General features: G+C 39.4%; 1 protein-coding gene across 7 annotated transcripts in view; it reads left to right on the forward strand.

The window, feature by feature from the left end:
• arnt2 (aryl-hydrocarbon receptor nuclear translocator 2) overlaps positions 1-22817 on the forward strand; it is a 182135-nt gene that overhangs the window by 115241 nt on the left and 44077 nt on the right. For all 7 annotated transcript variants that reach the window (XM_078427361.1, XM_078427363.1, XM_078427357.1 and 4 more), the window contains 2 exons: positions 15175-15274; positions 18855-18996. In XM_078427361.1, the coding sequence (XP_078283487.1) occupies positions 15175-15274; positions 18855-18996 (242 nt within the window). The remainder of the gene's footprint in view (positions 1-15174; positions 15275-18854; positions 18997-22817) is intronic.

The raw sequence follows: 22817 nt of genomic DNA on the forward strand, positions 1-22817 counted from the left end.
ATATGAAACTGTTCAGAGGCTTGGACCTGCTAATATAAGTTGATGTTTCATGAATAGTGAATGTCAACAACTTCACAAATAGTAGCTCAGCTTTAGAATTAGAAGACTAGGACAGAAAGTAAATGATGCCCAACGATGAATAGGGGAGGGTTAACAGCTGAAATGTAGAGAGGAAGAACTGATGTTTCAAATGTACGAAGGATAGCCTGGAGTGCTGGACCCCTGTCCCTATTATACAACCATCCTCTAAATCCTGACAACTTTAAAAAGGTATTTGCATGGCCCCTCTTTCCATTATCTTAGAATTCACAGCCCTCATTCCAATTTTGCAGTGCCACACATGTTTGGATCCTGAATATCTTTTTTGAGTGTCCCCAAACCCTATCCTGTGACTCATGGGATGAACGCTAATGTTCTTCAAGTTTCTGAATGGTACTCCTACCTAGGATACCTCCAAATAATGCTGCATCTGATAGTGATCCACATATTGCCAGAGCTTGAGGCAATTGTTTATGTGTTGTCTCCAGTCTAACCAGTCCCAGCTACTGAATATACTACTTGCCAATAAATTGCTGTTTTAAAGTCTCCGACTGCCTTGGAACAATACCATGAAAATTAACCAGAACTCTGAGAGGCAAGTCAAGGGAGCTAATGATTTGAAGTTGCTAATTTAAAATGGTAGGAACATATTTGTATTAATGTTGCATTGTAATAAATAGAGGAATCTTTTTACTTAATTGGTAAGAAGCTGTGTCTTGCAAGTTGAAAGCTGCTAATTAGAAAATGTAGTTCAGCAGATCAAGAAATATTGTTGGAAGAATGGAAATGAGAATTCAATTAGTTAGAATGATAAATGTTAACAGACATGAACCCTTTCAAATAATGTAGTTAAATCTAGGGAAATTAAAAAAAAGTCCTGTAGATACTACAAATCTGAAATAAAACTAAAATGCTGGCAGCACTGAGCAAGTCAGGCAGCATCTATGGAAAAAGAAACTTAATCTTTGGGATCAAAGAGCCTTTGTTAAAATGCTGCCCTCGAGAATGGCACCTGGTTTATGGATGTGAAGTGCCACTGGAAAGCAAGGTATTTGTTGCACTTGAAGATGGCATTATCTGTTTCAGGAACTGTTACAGATTGTGTGGTAATACACTTTGACGGTGCTAATGTATTACAAAGTACAGTGATTTATTTCCAAGATGATGTGTAATTGAAGCTGGTGATGTACCCAAGCAGCAGCTGCTATTCCTCCAGAGATAAAGGTTTCAAATAAACAGAGATAATGTTAGAAATATTTAGACAGCATCTGTGAAAAAAGAAACAGTTAAATCAAATCAAATCAAATCCAATTTATTATGATGTGCACAAGCGAGGTAATATACAGGTAATGAAAATCTTGTTTGTAGCAGCATCATAGGCACATAGATTCAGACAAACACGCACAAATATAAATTACTCATAAATTACACATAACATTCTGCAGGACAGTAAAAATTAAAATACTATCCAAAAAACATTAGTGTAAAACACAGTTAGAAAGAAAAACATGGTAATACAGGAGATGGTCTGTGGTTTTCCGTTGTTGCCATCTAAGTTTATAGTTTAAGTGTTTAGCTTTTTCCTTTGGGAAGGGAGAGGGAAATCCTTGTGGTTTGCAGAATATTGCAAAATGACGCACCTAGAATTTTGCTGGCAGCAAATTGAAAGATCAACTCAATTAGTTACCCTTCATTGTTCAATTGTTCAGCAATTATCTTGAAAGTTAACTCTGATGTTTTTTTTGTTCACCTCTTCAAGCAGGACATTCCAGATAATTATTAACAGCTCTGAAAATAAAATTTGCTAATTTTCCTCAAGCATTAATCTGTGACCTCTATTTGCTGACTCACCCATTGATAATGACAGTTTCTCTTTATTTATTTGATCGAAACCGCTCATAATTATCAACATTTATATGAAATATCTCTCTAGCTTATCTAACATAGGAAGAACAACCTATTTGTCATCTCCACATAACTGAGTCTCTTAAGAATCATGATCAACTCATTGAAGGTGACAATCTTTCTTATGTCCCAGGAGACCTGGGGTGCTCAATGGTTAAGGCCCACTAGAAATGACCATTGGTAAGTCTAGATGTTCAAAGTCTTATTTGCAGAGGAGTGCTTTGTCCAAACTCAATTTAAATCCTTCAGCTTGTTCAGTAGGATGCAAGTTTGGTTATAAATGCTAATCTCTTAATACTTTCTCTTTTACTATGTTTATCTCATCTTATATTTCTCAGTTTCTTTGAATACAATATAGTCATCATCACCATTTTAATGAAGACAGACCCAAACTATTCACACCAATAGTAACCTTCATGATCTTTAAAATGCCCTACTCTTTCCTTGGTTATCTTCTTACTCCTTATGTGCTTGGATTTTCTTTGCTTTTTTCGGCAATATATTTTCCTTCTCTTTGCTTGCCAGATTTCCCTTTTTGGTTTCACTCTAATTTTTCCGGCATTGTTCTGTCAGATATGAGCTTCCTTGTTATCCATATCCTACTTTCTAGATACATTGCCATTTAGGGATACATTATATTTAGTTAAGAAGGAAATTGCAAAGGAAATAGACTGGCAATTGAGCCATACATCTTTTTAATCAGCTGTAATACTATGTCAAGAAATCTGGTATACCCCAGTCCATTATTTATTTTTAATTTTGAATTTATTCTTCAAAAAGTAAGTCAGAAATTGTAAGTTAAATAGCACTTAATTGACAGTTTATTTAATTTGGTCAGAACGAATGCATTCATGGCCAAATGATAAGCTGCGGACTTTATGATTACAATAATCAAATGCAAAATAGAAAGTTTAGAAATTACTATTCAAAGTGAAGCAACTAAATTATGGGTCATTAATTATATTAATGGGCTATAGTTTTTCAAATTAGTTAATTTTCTGCGTCTTGTTCTGACATAATAAGCGAACACAAGGTGATTTACTGGTTCATTGTCCATTAATTTGTCAGACTTTGAGGTTAAATTCATCCAAGACTGAACGCTCAATTGTATCTGCTGGATATTGGGCTCGATTTAAATGACCTGGTATCTCAAAGCGTTTTAATTTAACGAGCCCTAAGTGGAAACTCTTTCAATCTTGGCGACATGTCTATCAGTTGTGTATCGACATATGGGGCAGCGGAATTGCGCAGCGGAAGAGTTGTTGGCTTACAGCACCAGAGACTCTGGTTTGATCCTGATTACGGGATGCTGTCTGTATGGAGTTTGTACGTTCTCCCTGTGACCGTATGGGTTTTCTCCTGGTGCTCCGGTTTCCTCCCACACTCCAAAGACATACAATTGTAGGCTAATTGGCCTGGTAAAAAATGTGTGAATTGTCCCTAATGTGTATAGGATAGTGTTAGTGTACAGGGATTGCTGATCAGTGTGGACTCAGTGGGCTGAAGGGCCTGTTTCCGCGATGTATCTCTAAACTAAAAACTAAAAGCTGCAATCAGGGAAGCAGATGAAGGGCCAGCCATCCTTCCACCCCCTTCCTCAATTCCTCCAAAAGACCCTGACCTCAGTGCTGCCATAAGCCAGTTGACAACAAAAGAATAGCAGGAAGACTTTCAACTGCTCTGAGCTCTCCTGCCACTACAGTCCACATCATATCATTCCTGCACCACCACCACGGAGAGAAGGATTATCACCTTAAATAAATGTTAAATTACCCTAAAAGTAGATATCTAGATGGTTCTTAATCTTCCAGTTTGGGTACTAGGCCAGATGTGAATTTAAAATGTCTTAAAAACAAGCTGATAGGGTAAGTCAATACTTGTTTATAATTGCTATGTGAAAATTAAGGTTTTTAGCTCACTGGGATACAAATGGTAAAGATTGAAAACTGGAGTTACACGATTAGTTAGTCACAGTTGGAATAAAAAGACAAACTAATATTTCAGGTGGATATATTTCACACCATTAACCTAAACTGAACTCATTTAGACGTGGATGTTGGCTTGTATTAATACAACTGTCTTTAAAATTGTCTATTTCCAGCCTTTGATGTTTCCAAATTTGTAACTGATGTAATCAAAAGTGCCTCATATTATTAATTCCCAGCACAGGAGATTTGTATACATTATGAGGATTGTTCCTGACAATTTGCAGAAATACTTTGCTTTCAGCTTTGCGGTGTTTTTTTTTCATTGCTGCTTTCTACTGCTGAAGGTATAAAATGCTAGTAAACTCATGCCACATAGGACATGGTATGAATATTGATTCTCTAACTTCAAATAACCCTTGCATTCCCTCTCTCTCTATCGCTCCCCCAACCTAGTTCTACTAGTTTCACCATCCTCCTGATTAATTTTACTGATTGTATGCCTATTGATCTTCCCCTCAGCTAACAATGAATCAGTCTACATTTCCTTGATCAACGTCTGCTTTGATCTGTCGTTTTCACACCTTACCCTTCCACATCTCTAGTCTCTCTTTACCCCGACTGTCAGTCTGAAGAAGGGTCTCGACACAAAACGTCACCCATAACTTCTCTCCAGAGATGCTGCCTGTCCCACTGAGTTACTCCAGCATTTTGTGTTTTTCTACGCAACACAGGAATCTTGTGATTGACGTAATTGGCAGGTACCAATTATTAAAAAGTTCATCTACAGCATAATTCTCGGCAAACCTCGCGTGTTTCCTAAAAGATTCCTGTGACTTTCATCATTGCAGTACTTCCTTTGTTTTCAGGTTTAAAGTGTTTGTTGCCCTTCGGCTCAGTATTTCCTGACTTGTATACAGGCTATGCAGATTCTGTTCCAGTTTTGTTACGTTCAGGATCTATTGTCTGATTTATTGTATTATTTCAGTCCTGATTGATGTGACATGTGTTTTTATTATCCATTATTAATTTTCCTTGAGAAGGTGACAATGAGTCCCCTCTTTGAACAGCAACAGTCTCTGGTAAAACTCCTCACACAGTGCTGTTGTGTTGGGATTACCTTGATTTAGACCAACACTTGTCTAAACAAGTGGAGGGTGTTCCTTCATAGACTTGTGCCTTGTAGATGAGGAAAATGTTTGGAGGTGTCAGGAGGTGCTTCATTTACCCCAGGTTACAGAGTCTCTTACCTGCCCTCGTGGCTACAGTATTGATGTGGCCGATCCACAAGAATATTGAGAATTCTATCACAGGAAGGATATGGATACTTTTGGAGACAGAGCAGAAGAGGTTACCAAGATACTAACTGATTATCAGAAGGGGTTGGATAAATTAGAGACTGAGGGGAGACCTGATAGAAGATTATAAAATTATGAGAGGCAATCTTTATCTCAGGGTGAAAATGTCAAATGTTAGAGGGCATAGATTTATAGTGAAAGAGGGAAAGTTTAAAGGAGATGTGTGAGGCAAGTTTTTTTACACAGAGTAGCGGAAGCTGGCGTTTAGGAGGCTTTTGGATAGGCACATATATATGTAATAATGCCAGGTGGCCCAGAATACCCACACAGACACTAGTCGATTGTGGCAAGGCTTGAATGCTATGATGGGCTACAAAGTGAAGTTGGGCAGAATAATTTGTCACATTGTTCCTTGCCAAGCTTAATGCATTTTATGCTCATTTTGAACAAAAGATGAGTGGAATGCCGTCAGTCACTCCAACAGCCTCAGATAACCACGCACCCCACAGACACCATTGAAGATATCGGATTTGCCTTTTCGAGTGAATCCTCGGAAAGTGACTGGCCCGGATGGAGTACCCAGCCGTGCCAAGTTGGCAGGAGTATTCGCAGACATCTTTAACCTCTCCCCATTCAGTCTGAGACTCCTACTTGCTTTAGGAAGAAACCCTTTGTCAGACTCCTATTTATTGAATGTAGCTGTGCTTTCAATATCATAATTCCTACTAAACCCGTTTCCAAACTCCTGGACCCAGCACCCACTCTGAAAACTGAATCGTCAACATTCTGACCCATAGACAACAACATGTAAGGGCATGCTATGAATTATCCTCCATGATAATTCTCTACATCGATAGCCCACAAGGCTGTATTCTAAGCCCCTTACTATATTCCCCATATACTCTTAAATGTCTGGCCAAATTCTGCTCTAACTCCATTTACAAGTTTGCAGATGACACTAGTGGGCCAGATCTCAAACGATGACGAGACAGGAAGAAGACGAAGAGCTTAGCAGCATGGCGTCAAGACAACCACCCCACTTCTTGAGGTCTGTGATAACAGTGATGTACTCGTTCAGGTTGGCCGCATAGTCCTTGAATATGGACCAGTTCACTGACTCAAAGCAGTGAGTCACTTGACTGTGCTATACATTCAGAGGGTTTCTGAATTCACTGGATGGACCCCATGGCATCCTCTGACAAGGTAAGAGGCGGAGGGTTCTGCTTCTTAATCAACACCTTGCGGTGCTCAGAGGAGGCGATTCTTGTGAGTTCAGAATTGCTTCCTGGACCTAGAGTAGCTATTGACGAAGAGCCATCACTACTATCTGCTGTGGAAAATTTATTTGGTTATCCTGACTATAGTTTACACCGCTATGCTATATACCGCTAGCAATAACCTTGGAACAAAGCACCCCAAGGTCTTGGTCATCATAACCAGGAACGTCAACGAGGTCAACTCCAAGACTGTGGTACTAAAATCCTATCGACAAGTCTCCTGTCCCGATAGAGGTCCACACACCCTCAACCACTGGTGCACAACCATCAAACACGCCTACTGCTCCATATACAGTGGCACATCAGTGGGCACAGGCTTGCATGCACAAAAACAACCCTCTGTAATTATCCTTTATCTTCTCTTACAAGACCAATTTTGAATCCTATTTGTCAACATGCCTTGGATCCCATGGACCTTTAACCTTCAGAACATTCACCCCTGTGGGACTTTATTAAAGGTCTTACTGATATCCATGTAGACTACATCAACTCACAACACATTGTGGGGCATGTTATTTTCCAGGCTGCCTTTAGTCAGAGAGTGGAATTTGAGACACAGTTCTACTTGAAAGTAAATTGATGCTGGAGAAAACTTCGATAATAATTGCAATTGCAGTTAATGCCTTAATTCAAACGCACCAATATTCATATATACAGAACTTTCCTAGCTGTAAATTGAGACCTTAGTTTAATTCTCAAATAATGAATCTCTCTGAAAAAAATCTTTCCATTCTTTATTTTGCTTACTCGGCAGTGAAACTATTAGCATAAATGCCTGTTCGCTCGTGCTTGGTAGGAGCCCAAGGTATCTCAGCATTTCTGCTGTGGATAGATAAATGTCTGTTATAATTTTTTCTAGCTGATAGGAATTTTGAAAATTCAGCTAAAGGCAATTTTATTCAGCCTGTGCACCCTTATTAAGTTTCTGTTGACACTGCTTGCTAAACAGCTTATCGGTGTACTGTTAGCGACTTATAATATTTATTGTGTAGTTTGGCAAATGCACAAGACAGCATTTATGCCTTAACTGTCTTCATAGAGCCTCTGGATTTCCTTCAGACCTCAGTCCTTGTTTGATTGTGAGCCAAGGAGCAGGAATTCTAGCTGATCTGTTTTCCACTGCTCTGTTTTGCTGAAGGCTGAAGCCAGATTTCAGGATGACTGCAGAGAAAAAGCTTCTAAACCCAAACATTTGGAGAGTGTGGCAATGAGAATATGGCTCTCTTGCCAAATTTGTTCAATCATCCATTTTTTTACATTTTGATTAATTAACTTCTACATTTTGTCTGCATTGCATTTTCCTACAGTATTTGCCAGAGCGAGATGGTGTCGACTCAGATCAACTAAAATCTTTATTACACTTTTATTTTTATCTGTTTGTGGAATGCGATTTTATCCTCAAATGAGGGGAGCAAACAGATGGGACAGGAAGCCAATCTGTTTTATTATGTGGAGTCCAGTGTGGTGTAGCCAGATGCAGAAAGAAGCGAGCAGGGCAGCTATAAATGGGAGCTTAGTTTCTGCACTAGCAAAGAGAAAATAATATAACTGTTTACTTTCAGGAAAAGGAACTGGAAATTAAGGAGAAACTGGCATACTGTGACTAATATTGTGGTTTAGTATACCTTTTGTTACGACAAGTAAAAGAACAAAAAAAACTATTGCATGAGGCAGCACAGTGGCGTAGTGGTAGTGTTGCTGCCTTAAAACACTAGTGACCTGTGTTCGATCCTGATTACGTGTGCTGTCTGTCGGGTTTGTACATTCTCCCTGTGACCACGTGAGTTTTCTCTGGGTGCTTTGGTTTCCTCCCACATTTCAAAGACGTGCAGGTTTGTAGTTTAATTGGCTTCTGTAAAAGCATTTAGGATAGAACTTGTGTATGTGTGATTGTTGGCCAGCATGCACTCAGTGGGCCGAAAGGCCTGTTTCCATGCTTCTATTTTCCGTATTTCTAAAACTAAAACTAAAACAGACTTATTGAAGGTGCAGGATGATATGTGAGATTAGCCGGGTTGATTTGATAGCATGTCTTTGATCAGGAATGGACCACAGTTTACACTTTGTGGTACTGTGGTTGCCCAGAGGCTCCCCTGACCCTTGGTCTCCAACAGGTTTGTAGCCATGGACATGTTCCAAAGGCCCTGTAGCTTGTAGCGCAGAGTTTCCACTCATCGGGGCAATGGCACTGTAGGAGATAGACGAGAAGCTGGCCGCTACATGCACCATTATGGAGAAAGTGCAAGCAATTGTGGTGGTTGCAAATATAAGACTATTTCCAATTTGAGTCTGTGTAGGGAAAAATTAAAAAAAGACAAAATTAAAAGCTTTTTATCTGAACCAAACTCAAACTCAAAAACTAGAAATAATAATAGGCCTAATCTAAGCTGTCTTAATGGTGGTCGGAAAGATTGGATAATTTCTTGGAGAGATGTGCAAAATGGAAAAAGGAGACTGTTGGCTCTAATGAAGGAAGGGGAGGGGGAGAGGGAGAGAGAGATAGAGAGAGAGCGAAAGAGGTAAGAGCAGAAGTAGGCCATTTGGTTGCATGAACCTATTCCACCATTTATCTGGTTCTGGAGTCCTCAGTGAGGAACACATCCAGCGTGCCAAGCCCTATAGGAATTCTATAATATCAAAGTGATCTTGTTTTGTTCTTCTTAACTCTAAAATACAGGAGTAATGTACTCGATCTCCAGTTCACAACAAACCTCCCAGAGAGTTATAGAGCTATACATCATAGAAACATTCTCTTCAGCACACCTTGTCCATGTCAACCAAGTTGGCATACTGACCAAGTTCTATTTGCCTGCATTTAACCCATAGCCCTCTAAACCCTTTCTATCCATATATCTATCCAAATGTCTTTTGAAATATCCCATCTCCAGAAATCTAGTGCTTCACTCCCTCTGACAAGTACATGTCCGTTTAAGAAAAGATGTCAAAACCATACATAGTACTCCAGGCGTGGTCTCAACAAAGCCCTGTGTAATTGCAATATGACATCTTTGATCCTGCACTCATATTTGCTTGTAAAAACAGCAAATGTCCTTCCCTGTTGCTTGCTGCATCTGGATGTTGGCTTTCTGTGACTTATACACATGGTGCTTAACAAGAACATTACCCAATGTATCACCATTTTAAAAATACCCTGCTTTTTTAGATTCTAGCACCTTCCCTATCACTAATCGTGGAAGCTGGCTGCATGGAGTGTGGTCTTGTGTAGGTTTCCATCAGGTAATTTGGTTTCCTTACATACCAAAGATGTGTTGGTAGATTCATTGGCTACCCTTTGGGTAAGTGGATGGCAGGAGAATCAGTGGGTTCCTGTATGACCCTATCCAAAAGCAAATGGGTTCATCCAATTCCACTGGTAGCTATGTTGTATTTAAACTTATTTTAAATGCTATTCATGCACTGTCCACCCAAATCAGTGAGCAAATAGATACATGATAGTAACATAGAAATACTTTATAATGTCAAACTACCAATTCACTTTCAAGTCTCTAATTACCTTTGATGTGCTACTTTCTACTATTAATATGAAGTAAAATTCTGAATACATATTTTTTGCATTTACACAGATTCACAAGCTTTGGCTTCTGTATATATTCCTCGCTGCATCCTGTCTTTACACGTGGAATCAGTCTTGCATTTATAAAGCACACATTCATATCGCGCCAACATAACACACAACAGAAATCCTACTGTGTTCACCCTTAAAAGTCCACGTATTAAAAACTAAAGTAAACCTTCATTTTTACTTGCCGTTAAAAAGAATATTTTGTGACTTAATGTGCACCATTGTTCACATTTTGCAGCTGCACACTCTCTTCATCATTGTTGCATAGTACTTAGATTAGCTGAGTGTCTTTCATTTGATCTTTTATTTCCTTTCATATCTCTATGTGCAGCTCCATGTACATTGAAGAAGATTGAAAACACTACATTGATCTAGCATAACTGGCATTCATATCGGCCTCCATTTGCTGAGTGTGCCTACAAAACCGAGGTTCAGGATTGAGGACCCAGTCTGCAGTTGGGTTTGGGTTGTGACTGGGTGAGAAAGATACGATGGGCAAGGCTGCTGTGCCTGAGCCCACAGAGTATGCATGTGCAACTGCGAGCAAATGGGTATGCACATGCAAGGTGACATTTGCACCACCTTTACCTGTGAGTATTCACACCCATGCAGCAGGCCCTGATCTCCAGACATGTTTGCCCCACTTGCCATTAAATCAAGACCTTGCTCTGTGAAATCCTGGTGCCAGCTGGCATGCAACAGCCAGCTCATATAGAAAGAAGCCGCACACGGGCAGCTTCCACTCCATAATGTGAAGTTCAGGACTTGGAATGTTAGGATCCTTGTGAATAGTCCCAGCGGTGACAGTCCTGAGTGGCATTACCCTGCTATCATAGCTCAGGAACTTTGACATCAACATCACCACATGGATGGTTTAAAAAGCAAGAATGTGGATGCACTTCTTGTGGGAAAGTCAAATGGAAGACGAATGGCATCTTTGTGGAATGAGCTTCTCCATCAAAAATGAGGAAGTCTAGCATTTCAGTGTCACACCCCTGTAGAACTAGTGAACTCCTTATCATCCTCCAACTCATGAACATAGAGCTAAGGCCATTAGTGTAGACCCCAACCGATTTAAATGGAAGACGTTGACTTGGAAAATTCCTGACACACATCCCAAAGTGAGACAAACGCAACCTCTTGGCTGTCTTCAGTTCCAGGGTGGGAAGGAGTGCAACTCTCTGAAAAAAACATGATGGGTGAAGAAGGAGTAGGGAGGAGCAAGACCAATGACCTTCTATGCTTGGTCCTGGTTCCATCTCTCAAAGAGTTCCATGTTGCTGCTGGCAGCTATTGTCCACCATCTTCTCATGAAAACAGAGTTGGTGAGGGTGTTGTCATCTGCTGTGAGTTTTGTAGTGTTTTGGTGCACCATGCAGTGTAGTGGCGCAGTTCTTAGGAGATGGGATTTGCTTGTGTGTTTGCTGAATCCTTCCGATGTCAGGTCATTAAACCTCCAACTTTCTGTTCAGGTCCTTGGGGCATTTCTCCTGACATAAACCTCCATGACAATTGATGTTACTTCTTTGACCTATGTCATTGATGCTATTCTGTCATTGATGCTACTTCCTTGACCTATGTAATATCCTCTGTGATAATTTGTGCTAGGGGATTCAATGATTTATTAACATATAAACTACATTCATTTTACTCTGGTATCGAACACCATCATCCAATAGGAGCACTGTGTGGCCACATACGTAAATATAGTACTTGCTTCACTAGTTTAAAAAAAAACTTTTTTTTTCAATAAACTAAGTATTGCTCATAAAGGTAATGTACAAGTATGAAACAAAGCATAAGTTCAGAGGTTTAAAAGAACTGATATATCTTCTCACAGGTTGAGCCATTGTCAAAAGTAACAGTCTAGTTTCTGAACTTGTCTAAATGGTCATGAGAAGCAAGCCCTTCCCCAGAGACACACTGCCACTTGCTATTTGACCAGATGCTGGACCCATTGTGTATTCTATAGTTGTAGTCTCTGCTACTGAAGAATGCTCCACTGATTGTAAAGCTATCAACTGCTGTCAGTATATTAACGTCGGCTCTTAGAAATATCATTCCAAACCTGGTCGTCTACAAAATATGAGCAATAGCCTTCATTGCTTCTATCCCAGTATATGGTGTATTTATCGTAGGTTTTAAAATATCCAGTAATTCCACACACAAGCCCTTGGTATCATGACAACTCATTTTGGCAGATATGAAACAGTCTTGGCCCCTCATCTGTCCATTTTCCCAACTCCGACACTGTGTTTGTAGGCATGATGCCCATCCAGTATTTCCATGCTGGCTGTGCAGTTTCCAAAGCTGTCACCAGACATTCATTACTCACATGTGTTTGGGCACAAATAGCACTTTAAGCATTGGTGAGGTAATCGTAACACTGTATTCACCTTCAATGTGCAGTGTTGTATTTTTGTCATACTGAGACAAAAGAATGACCCTTTGCTGTGCTCGGTGCTGCCAGTGGTGCAATGACAGATTTTGGGCCCATAATTGAATATAATGGCTATCAATGTGCTTCCAAGAAGGAATTCACCAAACCTCTTGACAACTGATATAACATCAAAAGCTTCCTTCTAGGTTATTAATTTGTTCATTTCCATCAAGTAAAAAGGTAAATATATATTTTTTTCCTGACTGCCAAACATCACATGGCTGATAACTGCCCCATGGTCAGAGTATGAAGCATCGGACACTCATCTTAATTCACAGAAGGTATTCTAATGAACAATAACTTTGTTACTTTGTTAACATTTGTTGTAAGGACATTGTGCTCTTAGCTCCAGGTCCACAGGGCACCCTGCTTCAGTAGGTACCAAAGGAGCAAGAATACTGTTGTCAACTTTAGTAGAAAGTGTGTGTATTATATGTTTCCAAGTATGAACCCAGTCCAGATATATTTACAGGCTTCAACACCTTTATAATGGGTTTGTGTGTGTTTTCTGTAGGCTGCAAACCATGTGTATCTGCTCATAAGCCAAGATCAACTACTTCACATTGTGAATTTCTGTTTAGTTTCACATTATTGCTGTATAATTGCTTCATTATCTCTGTAGAATTTATTATTTTTTAGTAGAAGATGTTGACAAGAAATTATTGTTCTTAAGTACATGTACATCAGAATATCATCCCGAGATTTAAACAATTCTTTTCAAATTTTATCCATTGTGGCCTGGAAGTGTTTAGGGAACAAGTTAATACCGCATGTATGTTTGTTTTTATAGTCTCTTATGCTTATTGATAGGTAAATATTATTGATTCTCCTGATGGCATATAATTATTCGCACATATGAAACTACTCTAATTTTGTAAATACTTTTGTTCCAGTCAGCTCAATATGTGATTTTACTAGTGAGTTTTATCTATTATCTTCACCTTAATTGATCAAGACACGCATTTAGCTTCACTGCATTTTGATTCAATCACTATGAAAAGTGTCACCAAAATTTTGTGCTTCTCCATTTTCTGTCTGATCTGATCTTTCGGTGCATAAGGAACTCGTCATGACTGGTGATGAAGAGATTGCTGACCTGGTTAAATGTGTTACAGCTTATGGCCTCAAACAGCATATTAACAGTTTTGTCATGTATTCCAATTTATTCAACTGGGTGACTTTGCTATCTTTAAACTAAATTTATTTTCCCAGTCCAACTTCAGTTGCTGTAGCTAATCTTTCACCATGAAGCTTGCTTAATTTCACTATTACAATAAGTAGTGTCATATATTGGTCACTATTTTTCTTCATCTCAACATGCTTGTTATTGATCAAAAGCTATGTCTTGGCAACAACTGTTTCTTCTTCACTCCAGTACATCCTCACACAGTGACCTCAACTTCAGTTTATGCTGTTGCTGCAAGCTGCTGTACTATGACCCTTACATTGCCATTGGTAACAGATGCCTTTTCTGACTTGACTTCACTTTCCCGGAAGATTGCCATGGCATCTCCTGTAAGTGGGTCGTGGCGGTCTCAATAGTCAAGCATGTTCAGTAATGGGAAAATATTTTCATCCATCAATCCACAAAACAATCATTCCTTGAATGCTCCCAACTTTCTAATGTAAAAAGTTGTGGTTATCTCATCATCTTCAGATCTCCTTAGTATAAAAAGTTCCCCAAAAATTCAGGGGTCATTCGACCCACTGAAAACCAATGCTATATTTTTTAATACAATTCCCATGTTACAGAAACCATTGCATTCATTGCAAACTTTTCTACTCCGATGAACCAAGGTTGCCTCATGGCCCTCCTGTGAAAGAATTGCACCAGGACAGGCTCCTGTGGGGCTGGCTGTTTCTGGTACCCTTGCATTCAGTCTGCACTACAGCATCACCCCTGGGATACAGGCACTTTTGTTACCCCACTTAGAGTACTGAAACTTCAAAGCCAAGAAAGCCAAAACTGGTGCTGGGTTTCTGCTTAATGCAAGTACATCATTAAGGGGAACAAAAGGGTCAATCTCGCCCACATTATTCCAGACAGTCTCATCACCATTATGTAATATGTTTCTTTAAGGGATGCTAACATATTCCAGTGGACTCAATGTATGGAAAAATAATCATGGTTTATTGACAAGGCTGAACACTTTGCATCTAGACTTTGTGCATACACCTCCTCCAAGCTCGCACTGCACTCTAGACTGACTATTATAGAATAGCAACAGGAGAAAACAATTACCAAATATGGAAGTGCTCTATAATCAGAGGGCTTTCTTGGCCCAAGAGCATTCAATATCTCTCTCTTTGTTTTTCACCTCTTTAATTAAGTTTTCCAATGATGCTTCTAAGAACTAATGTTATTGTTTACCGAGACTGGTGAATGTTCCCAAATGGAGCTGTACTTCTAACAACAGTGTTAGGCAATGATCACAATCCCTTTTGAGCATGCAGGCATAATGTGAATCAGTGCAAGTTAAATTCAGCCGGTAGACGGGATTCTTCACATTTCTGTTTCATTGTCATATGTCAATAAAGTCCAAGTTAATTAAGCATCATTCATTTCCATTAAAAAATGGCAGGGGAGTGAGACTAACTGGATTATTCTTTCACATAAATGTTGTGGAATTGATGAGCTGAATGGCATCCTTCCAAGCTGTAAATTTCCTGTAATTCAATGCTTGTACTATTGATGTTTTTTTAATAGGTGAAAAAAAGCCAATGTCATCACCATCAGCTGTGGGAAGCCAACAGATCTACTCACAAGGAAGTTCATTCCAGCCAGGACGTGCAGGGCAAACGTTCAGGTAAATTATATATTGTGTGTTGTTATTTAAGAAAAATTGATAGTAGGATTAGAAAGAAGGTGAAAAAGTCATTTCACTTGGAGAGTAGTAGCGGTATGAACTTACTGCCTGGAAAGGTGGCAGATGCAGAAACCCTTTAAAAGGTGCCAAGATTCATACTTGAAGAGCCAAGACAAAGATATTGTGTGCAGGAAGGAACAGCAGATGCTGGTTTACATCGAAGATAGACACAAAATGCTGGAGTAACTCAGCGGGTCAGGCAGCATAGGTGACGTTTCGGAGTTAAAGAAGGGTTTCATCCCGAAAAGTCACCTATTCCTTTTCTCCAGAGATGCTGCCTGACCAGCTGAATTACTCCAGCATTTTGTGCCTATTTACAAAGATATTGACCAGGTGCTCAAAACAGCATTGTCTGAATAGCAATTTGTCACCTGGCATGACAACTATAGGCTGAATGGCCACTTTCTATGGTGCCATATTTTTATTATTGTAAACCAAAGCAATGACAATCGAATTGCCTGTAAAACTGGACGAGCTATTACCCAGTTGTACCTATTCCTATAACAACACTCATTTGAAACATTCTGCAAGGAATTTTTGAAACATTCTGCAACTTCAGCAAGGAAGGTGTAATGTTTAGACCTTGAGCCATTGATTTGGGCACTATTTTCATACCCAATTAGATTAATTAGAGCACAATTAGATTAAACCCAACAAATTCAATCTGTTCCACCGGGAGTTTTGTTTTTACTTGCTCACTATGGAATATTCACCATGTAGAAACAATAGTACATAAAAGTTCTGATCCTATCAATCCACATGATGCTCTTCCTTGTTGCCATCATTCTGTACTTCCCCTTATCCTTTAATCCTCTTAGATCCAAAAACCTATTCATTTTTGGCTTGAATCGATTCAACAGCTGAACATCTATGGCCTTCTGAAGTAGAGCATCTCAACCTTACACTTAAATAGTCAATCATTGTCCACTCGAGCTCTAGACTCCCCAGGCCAGAGAAGACAACCTCCTACCACCCATACTGGAAGCCATTATGAATTTTGTACAATGTAATTAGATCAGCTCTAAGCAGTGCTGACCCAGACCCTTCGTAATTTCTTTTCACAGAAAAACTATCTCATGTCGGTGAGTCTAGGGAATGTTAATGCAATATACTTAGGATCTCAAATATAAAGAAATTCACAAGCTTTACCACTAGTGGTTTACTTATGTGTACCTCGCCTCGCGGCCATTGCATTCTATAGGACAGCTTGGACATGGGAAAGAAAAGTGACCTACCAACAATAGATCCATTTTCCAGATACTATCAATGGCCAATGATGGTTGGCCAATCGTCAATTATTTTTATTTCCAGACATGCCGTCTCAGTATCTGCATGTCTTAAAAACACCATACCAATTATTTCTTTACCAATGAAGATAATGACAAATTGAGTATTAGGTATTCGTTCATGATTGATTTACTTACTTGTTGAACTTGAACTGTAAAAGGCCAGCTTCAGGCATAGCTTTTTCAATTTATAATTGAGGCGGCTCTCATGGATATTGTCAATTATAGGTTTTCTTTCCCCATTTGAATCATTGATATACCCAGTGAGCTCATTCTTATTTACATGTCATTTAAGTTTCCATGTAAGGGGAGGCATGTGTTTAACGTCACCAAGCTCTTAATATATTGTTAGTTCAACACTATTATAACGAATGTGAACAGTAAGTAGTATTCCCAACTGCAATTACAAAGTGTATTGCAACCTTCATTGAACATGTCTGCATTTTACATCGTCAGGTGAAAATGTAAGCAGTTTAATTGGAAATTGTATGGGAATTCATGTTACTATTCATTTAACAAAAAGCTAGAAGGATCCAATTATAATTAGTTGGAACTTAAGAGCAGGAATAGGTCATTCAATCCCTTGAACCTATCCCATCGTTAACTTAGACAATGCCAGACCAATACTTCAACTCAAATTATTTGCGCTTGATCTATACTCCTTGCCCTGATTTTAAAAACTAGCAATTATAATTGAACCAGCATCCACATTCTTTTGGTGATAATGTTTAATATTTCCACAATAAATGTCTCCTTATTTCCCTGCTGAACAGCTGAGCTCAATATTTAAGATAATAAAAAGTTCAATTCTCCACAGCCAGACCAAGGTAAGTGAGGGCACACTGGGGCATCAGGTGCAGGACTGATCCAGGGTGATTCAGCCTGTGGTTTCATAATGTAATAGTTCATTTTCTCATCTAACACCCTCCATGAACTGGAGAGCATCAAGAATTCTTCTTAAATCCAATTCTCACCAAGGGTTTTATTTATTCATCTCCATTGTGGTCACTGACCTAATTTGTCTCCAGATTTGTCAATTACTGTATTTCAAAATTCTTATTCTTGTTCTCAAATCACTTCTGTGGCCTTAATCCTCCCCATTTATGTGACCCTTTCCACCTCTATAATCCTGTGAAATATCTATACTTTTATTTTGGACTCTTGTTCAATACTCATAATGGCCATTCTTCTGCTGTGCCTTCAAGTCCATGAGTCTTAAACTGAATTTCCCTCTCTCAATATCAGAATATAGATAGCAAAGATGCTTATCAAAAAATCCTGATTAGTTCGGAAAGTGTGCTGAGGGAAGGTTAATGGAGTTTAATGCAGATACGTGGCAAGGTGCTACATTTTGAGAAGTCAAAATCGGGCAGGATTTTCACAGTGAATGGCAAGGCTCGGTGAGTGTTGTAGAGAGAAGGATCTAGGAGTACTGGTACATAGTTCCTTGAAAGTGGCATTACAGGTAAATAGGAGGGGTCCAGGCTTTTGGCACATTTGTATTCATCAATCAAAATATTGAGTAGTATAGAAGTTTAGATGTTATGTTACTCAGTTGTACAAGATGTTGGTGAGGCCACATTTGGAGTATTGTGTTCAGTTTTGGTCATCTTGCTACAGGAAACATGTTGTTAAGTTAGAAAGAGTGCAGAGAAGATTTACGTGAATGTTGCTCGGACTTGAGGGCCTGAGCTATAGGGAGAGGTTGATCAGGCTTGGACTTTTTTCTTTGGGGTGCAGGAGTATGAGGAGTGATTTTATTGAGGTCTATAAGATCATGAGGGGAATAGATTGGGTAGATGCACAGTCTTTTACTCAGATTAGAGGAATCAAGAACCAGAGGACATAGATTTATGGTGAGAGGGAAAAAAATTATAGGAACCTGAGGGGCACCTTTTCACATAGAGGATGGTGGGTATATGGAACGAGCTGCTAGAGGAGGTAGTTGAGGCAGGTACCATGACAACATTTAATAGACATTTGGACAGGTACATGGATAGGAAAGGTTTAGAGGGATATGGGGCAAATGTAAGCAGTTTGGATGGGGCATCTTGGTTGGCATGGGGAAGTTTCCATGCTGCATGTCTGATTTTATGAAACCTGTAAGAACAACACTTTGGTTGATATTGTTCCTGGGAAGCACAGTAGGATGTTTTCCTGCATTGAAAGTGGTGCATAATTGAAAGCTATTGTAGAAGTTCACTGTTTGATAATTTAATTTAATATTTCTTCAGCACTTCAATGGTACCTGGTGGAAACATCATTCAGCAAACGTCCTCGGCAGGTCAAATTTTAGCTCAGATATCACGCCAGTCGAATGCTAACCAGGTCCCTGCAACATCCTGGACTGGAAGTCGACCACCTTTCTCAGGGCAGGTGCTGTATCACATTTCAGTGGCATTTATTATTATCCTGTACTATCTTTTTCTGACCAACAGGGTAAAATATCATTTTACCTGCAATTGCTAATTTGAAATAAGAGTTTGTGCAGTAAATTTTAATGTTAATTGTTATTTTAAGTACTTACGGGTCACAGACTTTATAGATTTTTCTACACATTCTTCATCCAGATTCTTAAAGGTCGTGACCACCACCTTGGGCAGTGTGTTTAAGATTGCAACCACACTCTGCAGAAAAACAATCCTCAGATTCCCTCTATACTTCACACATCTTAAACTGATGCCCTCTGGTTTGGGACATTTACATACAGGGGAAATGTTTTTCTCTGTGCACCCTATCTCCTCTGCCCCTCATATTTTTGTACATCTTTATCAGGTACCCCCTCAGTCTCCTCCACTCCAAGAAAAGCAAACCCAATCTACCAATCTCCTCATAACTGGGAAGTTCCATCTCAGTTAGCATCCCGGTAAATCTCCTCTGCGCCATCTCCAATGCACTCATGACTTGCTATAATATAGCAATCACATCTGCACAAAATACTCAAGCTCTTGAGGCTGGTTGCAATCTGGACTGCACTTCCTTTGAAGATGGTGGATTAGGTACTCTTGTCATTTTTTTAAAAAAGTATTTGGTTGAGCCTGCTGACCATTACATATAAACTTACAACATGACCAATGTATTGTATTCTGTGACTCATGAAGGCCACCATTTTCTTTATCTATGGTTTTTCAACACCTTGTTCTACTTGTATTGCTTTAAGGATCTGTGGATTAGTACAATCACTATCTTAATTGTCAGTCCCTCCGGCCCTCTCCAAATGCTGTATGTCCTATCCTTGTTAGGCTGCCTAATTCCATCATCTCACAATATTTAGCATTAATTTTATCTGCCATTGCTCTGCCCAAGTTACTGGCTGATCATTAGCGTTCTTTATCAAAGACTGTCCTCCCCACTGTCAACAACGCCGCTAATTTTCTAATCATCTCCAATCACCAACCAAGTCTGAAGTTGACCTGGTTCTGTGCCAGAATTTCACAGATAACAAGTGTGTAATTATTATAGCAATTAAGCCATGGAAACCAAAACAAAAGCACTGCCTGGCTGAGTTTTCAAGTTTTTTCAGTTTTCAAGTGGTCATTCCTTAAACTGTTTTTCTAACTTGTGATCCACATGCTCAAAGTGAATGCTGATATTATTGTGGTAGTCCCTAAATGTGATTCTCAGGATGTGGACATAGCTGGCTGGGTTTCATTTTACTTCCATCTCTCGGAATCACCCCCATAGTGTTGATTAATCACATGCTGGATGAATTGACTAGCACTGCTGGGTTACTTTCCTTGAAGAATATTAATGAATCAGTTGTGTTTGCACATCATTTTGGCATTGTATGGAATTACTGGGAAAATAAATATGAAAACCTGCATGCCACAATTAGAATTTTCTTGTATTTCCAGCATTATTACAAGAAAATTAATCATTAGTTTCCCAATCTGTACCTAGGTGCTGAAAGAGAGAGGTTTGGTTTTGGTTTCTCTGTTTACTCTCTCCCCCTTCAAAGACCCTTGTAAGAAAGATCACGGATACCACCCAATGTTTTAATGTACTGGTGATCAAGTCCCAAATCCTGGGGTGCAGTATAGTTTACCGGTTAGATGTAAACTAGGTTTCAGACCTATAAATATTGATCGAATACTATTGCAGTGACTGAAAGTCGCATCTTGTTGTTCTAAGCCACATTTATACCAGAAAGGAACCTAATTAAACAATCTTATAATAATGGAGGGGGTAAAAAAAACCAAGAAATCACCAAGACGTCAGTCTAATTTCTGTAGTGACAAAAACACAAGTACATAAACGGAAGACTTGGAAAACATTAATGGGACTGAATAAAGTAAGCACAGGTTTATTTTAAGCATGAAAGGGAAATTGTGCAAGAAGTCTAGTTTTTGAAGATCTAACCAGTGGAATAGATGAGAAATTGAGTAAATAATGTGTATTTGGATTTTCAGGTGCTTGGTAATCTGAGAGATTAGTGGGCATAATTAAAGCACAAGAGATTGAGAATATTACACAGGCATTGATTGAGAGGAAACAAAGGATTGTTTAGTTTAGAGATACAGCGCAGAAACAGGCCCTTTGGCCCACTGAGTCCGCACCGACCAGCGATCCTTGTCCATTAATACTATCCCACTACACACTAGGGAGAATTTTTACATTTAGACCAAGCCAATTAACCTACAAACCTGTACATCTTTGGAGTGTGGGAGGAAACCGAAGATATTGGAATTGGAAAGCACTGGAGGTTAGGATTGGAATAAAGGGATATTTGTCCAGGTCTCGGGTAGGGCGGGGTACTGCAAAGATCAGTGCTTGGGCCCTAGCTATTCAAAATACATGCCTATGATGTATCGATGGAATTAAATTTAAGATTTCCAAGTTGATAAAAAGCCTCTTCTTCGTATCCATCGTTTATGTTCCAAATGTCACATCGCTGTCATCGTTCGTCCTGAAAAGTACGCAAGCTTCCGGCGACAATCAGTGAGAGTCTTCACTTGTGCAATAGATGATGGTGGTAGCAGAATTAGCTCAGTACACTTCCAGTTTCCAGCCCCGTGACATGGACACTTCTGCTATGGGGCCATAGAAAGCCAGTGGGTGACAGAAGGAATGGGTTGTGGGGAATGAGCTCTAAAGAGATGCAAAGAGGGTCCAGTGTGATTTCAACAAGTTGGGTGAAAGGGAACATGCATGGCAGATGCTGTTTAACTTGAGTAAAGGTGAGGGTTTCCCTTTATCCTTAAAAAACACAAAGATAGATTATTATCTGAATGGTGACAGACTGGGAAAGGGGAACTGTACGAGAACGAGTGTTTTGTACACTAATCACTGAAAGCAAGCATTCAGGTGCAGCAAGCAATTCAGAAAGTAAATGGAACATCAGAGTTGCATTTCAAATACTTGCTGAACAGCCCAGAAATGGGCACAGTTTTACATATAAAGTAAGAGCAGGAGACGGATAATCAGCCTCTCAATGTGCTGTGCCATTCAGTAAGATAATCATGGTTGTCTGACTGTCGTTTCTATATTATTCCCTATAGCTTTTCACCATCCTGCTTATAAAATGTCCATTTAGCACTGTCTTGAAAATGTTCAAATACTCAGCTGGCACTGCACGTTTGAGGAAAAAAGTTCCATAAATTCATGGCCTTCAGAGCGGTTACCGTGTCAGTAAATACTACTGCTAGACAGATTGATCTGGGTTCAAACCTAACCTCCAGTGCTGTCTGTGTGGAGTTTGTGCATTCTCCCTGAGACCCTACTTGTTTACCCTAGGTGTTCTGGTTTTCTCCCACATCCAAAGATACTCTGGTAGGTTAATTATCCCAAGGAGCTTCACCACAGGTTAGCTAAGGTCCCAGATACAGCCATCAGACATGCTAAATCCCATCCCAGTTGATATTTGCAAAGATTTCAGGAACAGCTGGAGACTACTAGCTTCGTAGGAGAAACTTTCTCCCAAAAATGGCAAACAACAGTCTCACCTGGTCATCACCTTGCAGATAACATGCCTTATCTTTCCATCATAGTCTGTGGATATATCCTGAACTCACAGTAGGATTGACTCACGAAAGAGGGTAACCCTCTGAGTCTTTGACATTGACTCTGCTGCCTATTAGACTTATACTGTCAGGTCAAATATGGACAAAAAAGTATCCTCATTATTGTTGTGATATTGCAAGGACTATTTTGTTATATCACAAGGACTATTTTGTTTGCCTGCGTAGCAACATGTATAT

Source organism: Rhinoraja longicauda, chromosome 33 (genome assembly GCF_053455715.1).
Source record: "Rhinoraja longicauda isolate Sanriku21f chromosome 33, sRhiLon1.1, whole genome shotgun sequence".
Classification (NCBI taxonomy): Eukaryota; Metazoa; Chordata; class Chondrichthyes; order Rajiformes; family Arhynchobatidae; genus Rhinoraja; species Rhinoraja longicauda.